The 16,180-nt window shown below is 33.7% G+C and overlaps 2 protein-coding genes across 4 annotated transcripts; both read left to right on the forward strand.

The window, feature by feature from the left end:
* The first annotated feature begins 248 nt into the window (after positions 1-248).
* On the forward strand, positions 249-3,432 carry LOC18101209 (zinc finger protein GAI-ASSOCIATED FACTOR 1). The gene is made up of 4 exons (XM_006380689.3): positions 249-968; positions 1,059-1,455; positions 1,549-1,811; positions 2,288-3,432. The coding sequence occupies exons 1-4, from the start codon at positions 824-826 to the stop codon at positions 3,097-3,099; spliced, it is 1,617 nt and encodes a 538-aa protein (XP_006380751.2). The 5' UTR covers positions 249-823; the 3' UTR covers positions 3,100-3,432.
* A 9,267-nt stretch (positions 3,433-12,699) lies between these two features.
* LOC7473153 (probable protein phosphatase 2C 80) lies at positions 12,700-16,079 on the forward strand. Of its 3 annotated transcripts, none has more exons than XM_024605844.2 (5): positions 12,700-12,948; positions 13,041-13,652; positions 13,916-14,222; positions 14,910-15,059; positions 15,642-16,079. In XM_024605844.2, the coding sequence occupies exons 2-5, from the start codon at positions 13,153-13,155 to the stop codon at positions 15,936-15,938; spliced, it is 1,254 nt and encodes a 417-aa protein (XP_024461612.1). In that variant the 5' UTR covers positions 12,700-12,948; positions 13,041-13,152; the 3' UTR covers positions 15,939-16,079. The 3 variants fall into 3 exon arrangements, with proteins under 3 accessions (XP_024461612.1, XP_024461614.1, XP_002310798.2); XM_024605846.2 differs by having other exon boundaries at positions 13,068-13,652; XM_002310762.4 differs by having other exon boundaries at positions 13,071-13,652.
* The last annotated feature ends 101 nt before the right edge of the window (positions 16,080-16,180 follow it).

Consider the following 16,180-nt stretch of genomic DNA (forward strand, 5'->3'; position numbering starts at 1 on the left):
CTAAAATTATATATAAAAAACATATTTCTTTTATCTTTATTGTCTAGATCAATTCTATTTAAAAAAAAAAAATTAACATAGGTTAAAGTTGAATACATGTGAAAATTAATGTAAGGATGGATAGAAAAAGAAAAGAGTTAATTAAAAAACTAATTTAACCTTGTGATTAGTAAACACTAACTAAACTCACTTAACCCATGTTTTTTTATTGGTTTCTTTTTATGAAAATCTTTTTCTCATCTCTGAAAAGTAAAGAAGCGAAGACCAAAGACTTTGTCATCTCCAAATTCTCTCTCTCTCTCTCTCTCTCTCAAGCTTTCACACGAAGTCTCTCTCTTGTTTCTTTCCCTTTCTAGTTATAGCAGCCTTAAAACACCTTTCACTTCTGATTTTCATTAGTTTTCAGCGTTCAAGATTCAATTTTGATCATTAGATCATAGATCATCAACCCGGCCGGTGATCGGTTGCTTTGGTTTTTTGTGGTTTTTCCTTTTTAAAATCAAGTTCTGATGTGAAAGTTGTAGTAAGCTTTTTTACAGGGTCGTCTCTCTGGGTTTAATCATTGAGTTCTTTGGTTAATGTGAGGTTCTGATCAGAGAAGTGAGTGTCATTAGTCATTAGAGCTGTTAGGTAGGTTTTAAAAACACCCAACAAGAAAAAAGAGTTCCATTGACTGGTTGCCGAGAGAGAGAGAAGGAAAAGCCAAACCCTAGAAAATAGTGAGTAAAAGAGAAACGTTTGTCTCTCTTTCAAATTCTTAGAAGTTATAAATGATATAGATTCTGGTTTCATTTATTTTTTGGGGGGGTTTCAAGTAGGAATCATGCCTGTTGATTTAGATAATTCATCTACAGCTTCTGGTGAAGCTAGTGTCTCTTCATCTGGTAACCAACCACCACCACCACAACAACCACCGTCCAAGTCTGCCGCCACCGCTAAGAAAAAACGTAACCTCCCTGGAATGCCAGGTAAATAATCAGTGAATATTAATAAAATTTGAAACTTAATTAGTTTTTGGTTAGTTAAAGTTAATTGGTTTTTTTTTTAATTTCTTGCAGATCCCGAAGCAGAGGTGATAGCCTTATCGCCAAAGACCCTTTTAGCTACAAATCGATTTGTATGTGAAATATGCAACAAAGGGTTTCAAAGAGACCAAAACTTGCAACTTCATCGACGAGGACATAATCTACCATGGAAATTAAGGCAAAGATCAAGTAAAGATGTGAAGAAGAGAGTTTATGTATGTCCAGAACCAACTTGTGTACACCATGATCCATCAAGAGCTCTTGGCGATCTTACAGGAATAAAGAAGCATTTTTGCAGAAAACATGGGGAAAAGAAGTGGAAATGCGATAAATGTTCGAAGAAGTATGCTGTTCAGTCTGATTGGAAGGCTCACTCAAAGATTTGTGGTACTAGAGAGTATAAATGTGATTGTGGTACTCTGTTTTCAAGGTAATATTATCATCCAATTTTTTATATATTTATGTGACTTTTGGTGGGTTTGTTTGGATTTTGAAGTTGTGTTGTTTTGGTTGTTTTTTGAAGGAGGGATAGCTTTATTACACACAGAGCATTTTGTGATGCCTTGGCGGAGGAGAGTGCTAGAGCTCAAACTCAGACTCCGAACCCAAATCCAAAACCAAATCAGGAATCTGACCCGAAAGTGCAAGTTGATTCATCTCCACCGCCAGCACCAGTAGCCCCACCAGTGGCTCCTGATTTTGGTTCGGATCAGGGCCAGGCGCCACCAGGACTAGCTCAGTCAACTGGGATGATATCATCTCCAGTTCTGGCAATTCAGAGTCCAGGTAAAAACATTTTGGAACTAAATTTGGAAACTTTCAAACATTCTTCTTCAATTTTGTCGGTTGTGATTTTTGTCTTAATCAAACAAGAAAAAATCTTTGTTGTTTGTTGTTACCTCCCTGTCTCTCTTTAGATCTTGGAGTTTAGTAGTTTTTTGTCTGTTACTGATGTTTGTTGTTATTGTAAGTTAAATGGCATTGAATAGATTTGTAGAGCTAAGAAAGCCAGAAAAATAAGGTCTTGAAAAATATTTTGAGATTCAATTTGTGCAATCTTTGGCAAGGGACTCAAGTGATTCAAAAACTAAAAGGGAAAGAGATTTGGGTTTAGTTTAGATAAAGGTTACTATTATTGACTCTGCCTTTTCTTTTAAAGTTCTTCATAAAGAAAAGCTCAACTTTCCATGTCTGTTTGATAAGTGCCCTCTTTTCGTGTCTCCTTTTTTTCCTTTTAATCTTTTCAATGTTGCATTATGTAGAGTTATCAGATGATCCCTCACAAATTATAGAAGAAGCACCAGCACCAGCACCAGCACCGGCACCGGCTCCAGCTCCAGCTCCAGCCACGGTAACTGCAGGGTTCAATGGAAGCTTCAGCAGTAGCACTAGCTCAAGCAGCAATGGCAGCAGCACCAGTAGTGTGTTTGCTAGTTTATTTGCTTCCTCAACTGCTTCAGGAAGCTTGCAGGCTCCTCAGACTACTGCATTTACTGATCTAATTCATGCCATGGCCCATCCTGATCGTCCAACAGACCTTACTCCATCCTCAACTGAACCAATTTCTTTGTGTCTCTCCACCAATCACGGGTCATCGATATTCGGCACTGCAGGGCAGGAACGTAGGCAATATGCACCACCGCCACAACCAGCTATGTCTGCAACTGCACTGTTACAGAAAGCTGCTCAAATGGGGGCTGCTGCTACAAATGCATCGTTGCTTCGTGGGCTTGGAATCGTGTCATCTTCTTCATCGTCTGCCCAGCCAGACAATATGCAATGGGGTCATAGGCAAATGGAGCCTGAGAATGCCTCAGTTACTGCCGGGCTTGGACTGGGCCTGCCTTGTGATGGAGGTTCTGGACTGAAGGAATTGATGATGGGAACTCCTTCTGTATTTGGTCCGAAGCATGCCACTCTTGATTTTCTTGGACTGGGGATGGCAGCTGGTGGGAGCCCTAGTGGTGGTCTATCGGCTCTCATTACATCTATTGGTGGTGGTCTTGATGTGGCTGCAGCAGCGGCTTCTTTTGGAGGTGGAGAATTTTCTGGCAAGGACATGCGAAGGAGCTGATGACATTTTATAGCAAGGAACTATGCTTCTCCATATTACTCGGGGAATTAAGGTGTTAAGGCTCAGGGCAAGTGATTCTCCCGAGGCAATGATGACAAGATATAATCTTGCACGATGCATTACTCTAATGGAGGTGAGGATCAGCCCATCAATGATGGTTGGTTCTTTTTATTTGTTGTGCTGCCATGGTGTAGATATGTGGCCAAGAATTCAGGGACACTTTTCTTCCTGATTTATGTATGGGGGCTTAAGTTATTCAGTATATGATGAACTAAATGTTTAAGGTCGCTAAAGCTGAAAATTTGAACCGTAGTTTCTCTCTTTGAAGTAAAACTTGGTCTTACGTACATTTTCCTAACCACTATTTCACATTTATTGCCTGATAACACAATTAAAACAGATGCACTTTCAAAATTTGATTAGCAGCTGCGGACCAGGAAGGATGAGCTTTGTGAAACAGATTTGTATCTGCGACGTGGAATTAGACATGGACCAACGCATCTTGCTGCCAATGAATGATATTAGCTTGGATGTATCTTATGGTTTTGTTGTATTAAGATCTTGCTTTCCTAACCCTGTCAGGGCCTACACAAATTTTGTTTCTGTATACGAAATCTACTCTTTCGAGTGATTTTAAATTTTGAACTACCGTTAAGTTTTTTTTTTATGTCATCAGGGTTGGTAAGATTGTTAATGAGAAAAACATGCTGAAAGATTGCAGGCTTGACTGGGGTCCTGTCCTGTCTGGTAAATTTGTGAAATCTCACATGCTACTTAGCTTTTCATAACAAGACAATGAAGCTCGGTCTTCAATGTCAATGATGGACAAAACTGCATGCAGAAATGTGTACTGCTTATCATAATTGCATGAAACAGGAAATAAATGAGATGGTAAAACTTACAAAATGATCGATGAGTTTTTTACTTGAAGAGCAAGAGAAAGTGACCAAGTCTCATCTTTCATTTGATGACACCAACTGTTCTAGACACTCATGACAGTCCTCGAGGCATTGTGAATCCTGCAAGAGAACAATTCAGATCCATGCTGTGCATTATTCAAATACTGCAATTCGTTTGCTGAGGTTTATATAGGACAAAGTCACCCACAAGCAAGGAATCCATGAGCCAAGGGTGACCTCTACAATGCAATTAGCCATGGAATTCAACAAAGAACCTTTGTCAAGTTAACTATTCCCTGAACTGATTATTTCTTGCTTCTCGGTTTCCGGGAATTGCATGGAAGCCACAGTATATAACTGTTCACTAAGCCACGGTATATAACTGTTCACTTTTGAGTTTCAAATTTCTATGCTTGCGTATAAAAATGATTTCACTGCTAGAGCACTCAAATTCACAAGCACCAGCACTGTATTTTTTCTCTTTTCCTTTTCTGCATCCTTTGTTTGAGGCGAGAACGCCTTCTCTGATTGTATTTTCTTGCATTTCTACAGTACGTACTAGCCCTTTGCGATAAGATAGAAGTTATTGCAATCAGCAATAATAGAGGTCGGATCATAATTGGGTTGCAGAGTTGGACTGTACCACAAGAAAAGTTTTGGGTTTTTTATTATTATTATTAGCACTGCTTTTGTTTTTTTTAATTGGCAAACTAGCATATTTTTTATAAAATTTTTTTTGACGTTGTTGACTTGTTGCTGCATATCGCTACTAAAAGAGATGTCATTTTAAAGAAATTAGAGTGGAGATTGAAAAAATAAATTTAGTGTGATATTAAAATTCCAATTACAATATTAATAATATTATTAAAAAAATCTCAACGAATAGAATTTAACAATACCTAAAAAATCATCAATATGACCATAGTGGGCCACACTCTCCATCCATAGACAAGTGAGTCACATGTCGCGTGTGACTCACTCCGGTCATTGTTGGTGATTTTTTTTGGTATTGTTAAATTCATCTCGTCAAGATCTTTTCAAAGATAACGGTAATATCATAATTGGAGTTTTGTTGTGTCTGTATAATCTTTTTCTTTCTTTATTTTTTCTCTCTCTCCCTGCTCATCACTGCAATTGCTCATTTGTTTTCGGACGGAGAGTGTACCACACTCATGTCTCATTAGTGACAATTTTTAAAGCCGTTAAATCTATATTGTTGAGATTTTTTTTATAATACTAGTATTGTAATTGGATTTTTGGTGTGCCTACAATAACTATTTTTTTCTTTATCTTCTTTCCTTATCATAATTTGGGACAGCTAACTTAATTTTTTTTTTAACATTGCATTATTCTCACCAATGTCATCTTGACATGTCATGTTTTCTAATTAAAACATATATTAATTATGTTTTTTTGTTAAAAAAAACTCACACCGTACTGTTTTATTAAAAAAAAAAACAACACTAATTTTCAAATAAAATCAATTTTTTTTCTTTTACCTTGCAGCTTGCAGGTTTAAAACATCTTAAGCAAACGCCACTTTCATTTTCTTGTATAAGCTCATGTTTTTCGTTCTTGAGCAGTAATTGACCTCAACTGTGTTTTTTTAACCATCATCACGGTGACTTCAAGCAAGCTTGAACTTTTACTAATCGAGTTTTAAATAGACCATTGATGTTTTGACCTTTGACGGACGTATTTGCAAAAAAACAGAAATTCAAATTCAAGAAGATTCACCATCAAATTCAATCTCGAAGATGGGTCCATTGTGCCATCAAACACTCGATCTCAGGTCCTTGAAATGCAGCTGTGGGCTCAAACATTTGTGTGGCCATGGTTGAATCTAGAGAGATTCATTGGGATCAAATCCCAGCTAATTAAAATTGTCATTTAAGGGATTGTTGGAAGCTAGCTAGATCTTGAATGCTATCAAGTTGGTCTGACAGTGTTGATGCTATTAAAAAAAACACTGGAACAATAAGAACAGTGAATACATTCGATCTACCCAGTTGAATATAATATTTATACACAGGTATATATCAATCAAAGTCAAATCTCTGCCTGTCTTTACTTGTTGTCGTTTTCCAGTTTATTGATATCTTCGAGGTTTTTTTTTTTTTTTTGCATCATCCGAATTTGCTGTCATTAATCCATTAGTCCACCTTTGCTTGCTTGTTTTTGTGGAATTTGATTCATTATTTGTATGTTTGTGACTAATAATAGATGCTGACAGCTCGTACGTGAAATACAAGCTCACTTGTGATCCAAGATTTTTTTAATCACGACCCAGATTTTATGCGGCTGATTAGTAGCTAGTCTAGGAATTGTTTTATTTTGTAGCATAATTTTAAAACCAGGCCTGTCATCGATTTGCATAAAAAATCAAAGTATAAGTTGAAAAAATCAAAGTATAAGTTGAAAAAATTAATGATAATCACGAAATCAATTTTTTTTTAAAAAAACATAATGTAGAATGAGAAAAAAAAATACCGAACCACATTAACTTTTAAAACTCGTGATTCGTATCATTAAATTGAAAACACCAAAATTGAAAAAGACACGAAGTCTAATCCCCAATAAATCAAACATGGAAGGATGAAATTATAAAAAAAACCAATCACAAAAAAATTATAATTAAAAGGATGAGGGTAAAAATCAAAATAAAAAAAATAAACTAGAGGGTATCAAAAGAATTTAAATTGGAGGGTTAAATTGAAAATAAAAAAGAAATAAAAAGAATGAGGGCTAAATTGAAAAAAAAATAAAACAATATAAACTTTAATTAAATGATGAAATTGAAAACCAGTAAAATTTTAATAAAAGAACCAAGAAAAAAAATCAAAAGAATAAGGATCGAATTGAAAAAATAATAACATATTATTTAAAGACTAAATTGAAAACATAAAAAACTTTTATAAAAGGGCCAAGCATGAAAATAAGCAATAAAATTACAAGGACTGAAATTAAAAAATCAAAAGAAAAAATAATACGTGTGTACTTTCTTTGGAATAGAGAAAAGAAGGGAAAAAAAAATAAACGCTGACGACAAACAATTTATCATCTGTTGTTACACCCCAAACCAACAAGAAGGTTTGGCCAAAGATAAGATGAAATTATAGGTTTGGCCACCGTATGGCGTCGAATGCATCCTCTAAAGGACTCGGATGCCACACATGCACTAACTCATAATGAACACAAACCAGTAGCTTTTTTGAATAAAAAATTATTTTTTCAACTTAAAATTACTAGAACTCCTTTATGAACATGGAAATTATTAAAAAAAATTGTAGGAAAAGAAAAAAATACGCCTAGATGTATGCCTTGATGGTTGCCTTTTCTAAGGGTAACTGTATTCTAAGAAGCATAAAAACCAAAAAAAACTCTTGCTCAACTTTTCTAATTGTTTTTTACCCCAATAATAAATAAGTAATTTTATTATTTTAAAGTTTTTGAAAAAATAAGATAACTCTTGGTCAACAACAGTTGTAGGATTTGTTGACATTAATGGTAAATTACATCATTTTATTGCGTAAAACATCCAAAAAAACTAATATATTTCTAAATAATATTTGAATGACCAATGAGTCATTAAAAAGACCAAACTACCTTCTCTATAAAGTCTCCCGATTTTTCATCAAAAAGCAAACCAATAATTTTAATATAATAATAAAAAATAGAACATGTTTAAGCTATACAACGAAAAACTCACGCACTTACTTGAGACTAAAGGGTTTGCTTCCCTGTAGTCTTAGGTTCGAGCCATGTGCTAATATGATGGTCACTGGAGACTTACATGGTTGTTAACTTCAAGGCCCGTAAAATTAGTCGAGATACACACAAACTAGCTCAATCACCTGAGTTAATAAAATAAAAAAACAAAAAACTCACGCCCTCTTATAATATTTTGTATAGCCGAAGGCTTCTAGTTAATGTGTCAGTAATTCACTGCATGTCCAAGAATCTCGAAAAAATCACTCATTGATTGAATAGGTTAGCTAATGGATAAGATTTCTTCCATAAATGATTTTGGGGAAGAAAGATTCTCCATAAAAGAAGTGTTTTTCATCGGGGAACAAGACGGGGATCCGCCATTAGTGAATCATTTTTAATGGAGCTTTAAAGACCAGTAAAGTCTACTGGATCGTAATCACAAGTAGAAGAAGATTTTCTAAATTTGATGGCGCAATGTTTTCTTTTGTTTTTTTCTTCTTTCAACTCTTTGCTAATTATTGAAGTAAGTTCACTGTCCTGGATAATCAATCCTGGGATCTCAAGCACTAGAAGCCAATACACAGGTCAACAGATAGAGATACCTGACAAGAAGAGACTGAAGCCTCACCAACTGGTTACACAATGCATGAACATCACATGCTCTACTTACAGAATGCCCTACATCTCATGTTTATCTGGACACATATAAGCACAAAAGTTAAGAACTGGGATATCGTTCCTGCGTTTTTTTCTTCCCAGATGAGAGGATAATTTTGAATTGAATGGATAAATGGAAAAGAACAAATAATTTTACAAGAGAAATAAAAGAAGAAATCACTCAAAAATGAGGATCATGTTATAAAAAATAACAAATTAGATATTTTGATTAAGGGATGGAATTGAAAACAATTTAATGTTTATAAAAAAAAATAAGGGAAAAATAAAAGGAAAAACAAAGAACGAGTATCAAATATTAAAAAACAAAAAATCTAAATTGAAGAATAAAATTAAAAAATAAAATAAAAACTTATAAAAAGTCAAGAAAAAACATAACAAATCAAAAGAATAATGATTGATATTAAAATATTCTCAACTTAGGGGAATGCTCTGAAATTTTAATTGCTCAACGTGAATTTTGATGAAGGAGAGAGAAAAAAAAACAGCTTTAACAATAATTCATCCAAAAAAACCAAACACGTGCTGCAATGAATGGAAAAGGATGTCGTGAGGAATCTAATGATGTTATGAAAGATAATTTTTCACTGTTGCACAATGTTGTATGCGTCGTCTAAGTATGGAGGAACCCTTCCATGAGCTTCCGCGTCACTAGCATACGCCTGACTGATTTAAAGCTTAATAATTTTTAATTAATGTAAAATATTAATTTATCTCTCTACCAATCTCTTTATAACACAAAAACTAATATGAAAGCAAGCCCGCATTTTTGTTCCAATGGTAAAAAATTAATTAAATCGTAAAAAAAAATTGAAATGTCAATAAAACCTAGTAACCAATTATCTAATTCTTGCTTTTAAGGACAGTGAAAGTATTTTATTATTCTAAAAAAATTATGAGAAGATCCTTGTGCCCCCAATAAAAATATTAATAACAAATGCATCACATGAAAAAATTTATCTTACCACGAGTTTAACCTTTTAAATTGATTTGATGAGGAGCAAAACTATCACATTACTATTATCGTTCACCGTTTTTTAGTGTCTATAGCTGGTATATTTCTCCCGCACCCTGTATATTTTTGTTAAATGTTAACATTGACAAGTGTAGTGGTAGGTTTTCACAAGAAATGGAGATTGAAGACAACAAAAGCTAGTCCTTGTCCGAAGCCTCACTAGCAAAATGGACATCATGGAATTTCCCATGGGCTCCGGAGCTGCAAAAAGCCCAATCCTAATATGCCGTTATATGGGCTTCAGCCCAACCCTGTGATACCATACACATCAAGAAGTGAAGGCCTAATCTGTCAGCATAACCATCTTCTAACAGGCTACAGCCCAATAAGGCTTTTATCTATTTGTGGCCACTTCAACTTGTGTCCCCTCCATTCACCAACCTTCAAATTTTAAAAAAAAAAAAAAAAACAAACAAACAAACTGATTGTGACAGTGAATTTATTCTACACCAAGATACAGTGTACTGCGAACCAGAGTAGTGTAAAATACTATAATATTCTTAAGAGTACAAATTATCAGGCTTGCATTTAGGTGATTGTATTTTTAAAATGATTTTTTTTAGTGATTAGTAATAAAAAAGATATTTACGAGGGCAACAAATATGTTAGTGAAGGGGTGCCATCAATACCTTTCGAGTTACATGTACGACGTCGTACCATAACCAAACACATCATCTAGGGTGTTGAAAGCGCCTTGTCAAGATAGTAAAAATAATTGTTTATGTATAAAAATATATTGACAACACTTGTACATTTAATATTTTGTGCTGAAAAAAATAATAATTCAACTAGTGGCAAAACAGGAATCAACTGACTAGTTAGAACCTAACCATAATTATATTGCCCAAAAAACCCTCTAAAAGTCCCCAACTTATTACTCAGCTACCAAATTTTATTATATAAAAAAATTCATAATAAAAGCATTTTTGCATAAAAGATGTAAAATATGATGGGTATTCTAAAATGAAAAGGCATTTGCAAATGATTTATTAAGAATAAATTTTAAATCAAATAGATTTATATTCATCCTCACTTAAAAAGAAATTGTAAGTAGAAAATGAAAATTGTTTTGATCTTTAACATAACTACTATATTCTCAAGATAAAATAATTTTTTTTAAAAAAAATATTATCTACGTAAAATTCAATAAAATTTTTAAGATAACTTTTGTTTACCATCTCAATATAAAAAAAATATAGATAATGAAAATAAAGATTATTTTTTATTTTAAAATAACAGAAATTGACTACAAAAATATTCTAAAAATAAATTTATTTTATATCTTTATCTCTATACATCAAACAAAACACTTTTTTAAAGACATATTTTTTGTATTTGTTCTTTTTATTTTGGAACAATAACAAAAAGCAATCTAAATAAGGTTAATAAGGTTCGAAATTACAATTTCATTTGCAATCACTACGAGATTATTGAAAACCACATTATAATGTTATTTGATACATCTGAATCTGAGATATATAAAATATATATTTTCTCTTATATAGTCAGAATCTTATCTCATGTTTCCTGTATGATATATACGACGGTGGGCCGGGTTCAATTTTTTTTTTTAACATGAAAAAAATGTACAGGTCACATAAATATTTTTTAAAAAACTAAGAAAAATATGACATATAAATCATTGACTTGACCGGATTCAATATATTTGATAAATTTAATAATATAATTAAAAAAATAAAGTAAAAACAAATTAACAATAATTAACTATAAAAAAATAAGTTGTCAATATCATACTCAGGACGATATTGAAAGAAACCACATGCGCCATCAAAACAACGACTTGGAAAACAAACCAAAAAAATAATAATAAAGTGAGCATCTCATACTTATTTTTAATCAATTAACTTAATCTAATTCAAAAATAAAATTTCTTTTAAAAAAACTATTTTTAACAAAGAATAACAAATAAATAGATTCAAGATAACTCGTTTCGTTTTTAAAATTAGTAAAAACATTCTATAGAAAGCAATAAAAAATATCAAAGCTCGATCTTTAATTAAATAAATGTTGAATGATAAAATTAAAAAATACATAATCCTAAACAAAGGAAAAAAAAAGAAGCAAACTTGAACGAATCTTCTAAACTCAAGTTAACATCCTAAACTAGTAACCCGTGAAATCCTAAACATGAGATTAATCAAATAGCTTAATTTTCAATCAATTTAACATTGAACGATGAAATAAAAAAATATCAGTCTAAATTTTTTTCAAGGTACAAAAAATAGTAAAAAAATAAGAATAAAATCTAATAGGAAAAAAAACTGAAGGAGGATAAAATCGTAAAAAAAAAATTCAATTTAAAAAATATATCAAATAAAACAAATCAAAATCAAAAGAATAGAGGCCAAATATGATATATGAAAAAAATTGAAGGAGGATGAAATTGAAAATAAATTCTAATTTTATAAATTATTTTAAATAAAATAAATAGTAATCAAAAGAACAAGAAACGAATTCAAAGGAAAAATAAATTTAAGAACTACTTTGAAAAATTAGAAAGCTAGACACTGGAATTGAGAATGAGAGAGAATAGAAGGAAACAAAAAAGGCCGCCGACTCTAAATCAAAGGTACGTTGACCATACGACCGTTTAGGAATGGAGGGATTGCCAAGAAGATTTAAACACTACCTTGAATGCCATTGTAAACAACACCGCACGTATCAATCACAAAACACCGAATTGCCCATTACTTTACTTGATTATAACAACAAAAAAAAAATAAGTGAAACATACAAAAAAGCCCATGAAAGCTAGCATGATAGTTTTTTTTAGAATAATTCAGTTATTTTTTGTATAAAAAAAAAGATAAAGAGCCTCTAAAAACCAATTTAATATTGCTTATATTTAAAAGTAATTAAATCATTTTATAGTATTAAAAAAATAAAAATATTGATTTGTCCTGATCAATCTCCAATGAATTATGTGAAAAAAAGGTATTATTCTTAACAACAAGATAATTAATTTTGTTTGAAAAAAAGCAAATTAATTATTTTATTATTTTAATCCACAATTAACCATGTCTTGTCCACACTAAGCTTTTTTATTTTTATTTGATCTTATTTTTATTTATCTTATTTAGTCATGTCTAGTTCACGGGGACAATTTGGTCAAAAACCAAACTTGGTCAAAAACTCATCTCTTCATCAACGGAGAAGTCAGATTTGATATCCAGAAAGAATGAAATTAAGGAAACAAAAAAGGAATAAATCACAGGGTCAATTTGGTCAAAAACCAAACTTAAGCAACCCATATTTAGCCGGGACCTGGAAGCTTGGAAAGAACCAAAGAATAACCCTTTTGGCTTTATTTTCCTCCACTCTTTTCACTATTTGGACACAAGCAAAGCCTAGGCAAACACGCACAGGAGAGAGAGAGAGGCAGATAAGCCCAGGAGAGATTTGGAGAAAGAAGCTCTAAGAAAAACCCACCCAGATACCATCTTCGGAGCTTCCAATAACGAGCCCCAAAACAAAAGCTTCAAACTTTCAGTTTTTTTCTCCACCAATCTCTCTATAAATCCAAAAAAGGTATGTTTTCTTCACATTAAAGTTTCTTTTTTTATTTCATTTCTATCTTTAGATTCTAATGTTAAGCACTCCGAATTGAAAACCCGTTTCAGGTTCTTGATAGATATTCATTGTTGTAGCAGGACTTGTTCAGGTTTTTTATTGGAAGTAATGAAACTCGGGTTTTTGGCTAAGAGGGTGATTTTATTTGGTTAAGAGGATAAGATGCCATCTGGGGTTCTTTTGAAACTGAGTTTTGGATTAGGTAGAGCTATACTTGGCCGAAACTCGGTTTCTTTGGTGTCAAATACTAGTCAATTTTCATCAAGGAGGTCTCTTGTTCGAACTTCAATGGCTGCTTCTAGTTCTAAAGCTGTGTTCGGTGATGTGCATATCGATGACCTGATTGCCACTTGTGTGAATGGATTGGAGTTTCCAAAACCCAGTGGTGTTTTTTTCTCGGACAGAAGTCGTTCTAGTTGTCTAAAAGCGAGTGTTAAAATGAGAAATGGGGAGTTGCCGAAAAGTCGTTTGGTGTGTGGGAACCTTATGCTTGATGCAATAAGAAGGAATGGTAAAGCAAATAATTTAGTTCTTGGACCATTGTTGAAGAACTTGTATTCTTCGTCTTCTGTGTGTGTCTTTGGTCGGGCTGCTCAAGATGTGTCATTTGATGGGAATTCCTCCGAGGAACAGTCGGTAGACTCCACTGTGGTATCTGGCCTGTATGTGCTCTCACCTTGCCTCTGTTTCAATTCTTCTTTTTTGGTGACTCATTTTACAGTTCAAATTTTATTATAATCAAATACAAAATTGCGGTACAAACATTATTGGTTTCCCTATATTCTGCGCAATGGATTTGGCAGTGGTGAAGCAAGGGTTTGGCAACACTGTACAAAATCTTGCAAATTAATTGGGATTTAAAAGGAAGCTGTCTTATAGTCACCTATTTGCATAGTATTGACTTCAGAAATATTGTTGATGACAGAAACTTGAAGTTACTCTCAGGATCATGTTACCTGCCACATCCTGATAAGGAAGAGACTGGTGGGGAAGATGCTCACTTCATATGCAAAGATGAACAAGTCATAGGTATAGCAGATGGTGTAGGTGGCTGGGCAGATGTAGGAGTCAATGCAGGAGAATTTTCTCGTGAACTTATGTCTCATTCAGTAAATGCAATTCAAGAGGAACCCAATGGTTCCATTGACCCAGCCAGGGTGTTGGAGAAGGCTCACGCAAACATGAAAGCTAAGGGTTCATCGACGGCCTGCATCATTGCCCTTAAAAGTGAGGTGTGTTGTCCTCATGTCTATTTACACCCAGCTGTTTTTTTTAATATTGCAATTGATGAAGTGTTCTGGCAGGAACACCTTACTGAATATTGTTAACACAATTTAATGAGCTCCACTAGATGTCTATAATGTTATTGTTTTCAGTCAGAATCAATGGTTCAATCTTCAATGCACTTGTATTTCTTCCTTCTTTTTTTATTGAAGAATGAAAATTCCATTTCAAACTAGTGTAACGAAGATGGTTAGTCCAGATAATGTGAAGTTTTCAAAAAGTGGGTAGCATTTTTGAAGTTCAAGGTTTTTAATTTCTGCTATGGTATTGCAAATTTCAGAACGTTTCTGAAAACTATAATCCTTGTAACACAATATAATCACTCAATTCTATATCTAGTAGATAGAAAGCAATGGCCTTCCTTGTTTCATGAAATCATCACGAACAAAGTGTGTCGACCTTCCGATCACTTTTTGTGGATTGGAATGCACAAGCAATATTTTACTAGCGTACATCCTTCTTTGAATGGTCAATTTATATGAAGATTACTAGACTTGCCTTTTATTTTTCAGTGCCTGTATTTAATTGTGTTTGTTTATTAAGTGCTTCTACAAAGGTTGCTTTATTAAGTATGCACCGAGTGAAAGTGACTGTTTAAGAATATCTGGTCTTATATGGACTTCTTCTTGCCACAGGGATTACATGCCATTAATCTGGGAGACAGTGGATTCATGGTGGTTAGAGATGGATGTACTGTCTTCGAGTCCCCAGTGCAGCAGCATGGCTTCAATTTTACATATCAACTGGAAACTGGCAATGGAGGTGATCTACCTAGCTCTGGCCAGGTCAGTTAATGCCCCCCCCCACTTTTTTTTCGCATGTTTGCATAAGCTTTGTACAATATTGTAGCATCGTTTCATATGCATAACGTATGTCTACATTTTTGCAATACAAAGAATTCTTGCCTTGGTTTTGCTATTGTCTTTTTATCCAAATTGATCTTATATATTGTTTGTTCATATGCTGCCACATTACAACCTCCTATAATAGCTAGATCGATGATTTGAATCTAACACGTTGCTTGCTTGAATCTCTCTAATATGTCATCACATCCTCTCTTTTCTCTATCGCACCTTTGAAGTCTAGGTCTCATTAAGAATGCAAATTAGTCAGTTAAGAATAGTCTTGTTTTGAGCTTCGGTGATTGCAATTTCTCAGTGCTAAAGTACGTGTTCCTAATGTCTGATTGACATGTGATGTAGCTAACTAGCTATGGCACTAGTCAATAGATGTCGTCTTCTTTTTTTTCCTTCCTTCTCAAAATTATTAGAAACTGATTTGACTTTACTTGAGTAACTGTTGTGAAATTTGAAAAAAAAAAAAAAAGACTCCTCACTCGAGCATCCTTCTGGGATTGATGGCCTCAGGTTTTCACAATTCCTGTGGCTCCTGGTGATGTCATTATAGCTGGGACAGATGGATTATTTGACAACTTATATAACAACGAGGTTACTGCGGTTGTGGTACATGCTATAAGAACTGGCTTAGGGCCCGAAGCAACTGCTCAGAAGATTGCAGCTTTGGCTCGTCAACGAGCACTGGATACGAACCGGCAGACACCATTTTCAACTGCAGCTCAAGATGCTGGGTACCGCTATTATGGAGGCAAACTCGATGACGTCACCGTCGTCGTGTCATATGTAACGAGCTCTGCCAATATTTGATTCTGCTTTCTACCACATGGCTACATTGTTTATTTACATGTTCTTATGTTCTTTGACTTTGCTAGATTTGCCTAAGTTTTGTATTTTTCACGAGAAACCATGTCAAGGAAGTTCTTTATAAAGGTCACTTATTCCTTTGAATACTCCAGTTTTGGGCTTTTAGAAACAGCTGAAAGATTGCTGTTGCATCCAGACAAAAAAAAATGGCAAAAAATGAATTTAAGGAGCAGGACAAATATACT

This window comes from Populus trichocarpa, chromosome 7 (assembly GCF_000002775.5).
Source record: "Populus trichocarpa isolate Nisqually-1 chromosome 7, P.trichocarpa_v4.1, whole genome shotgun sequence".
NCBI classification, from domain to species: Eukaryota; Viridiplantae; Streptophyta; class Magnoliopsida; order Malpighiales; family Salicaceae; genus Populus; species Populus trichocarpa.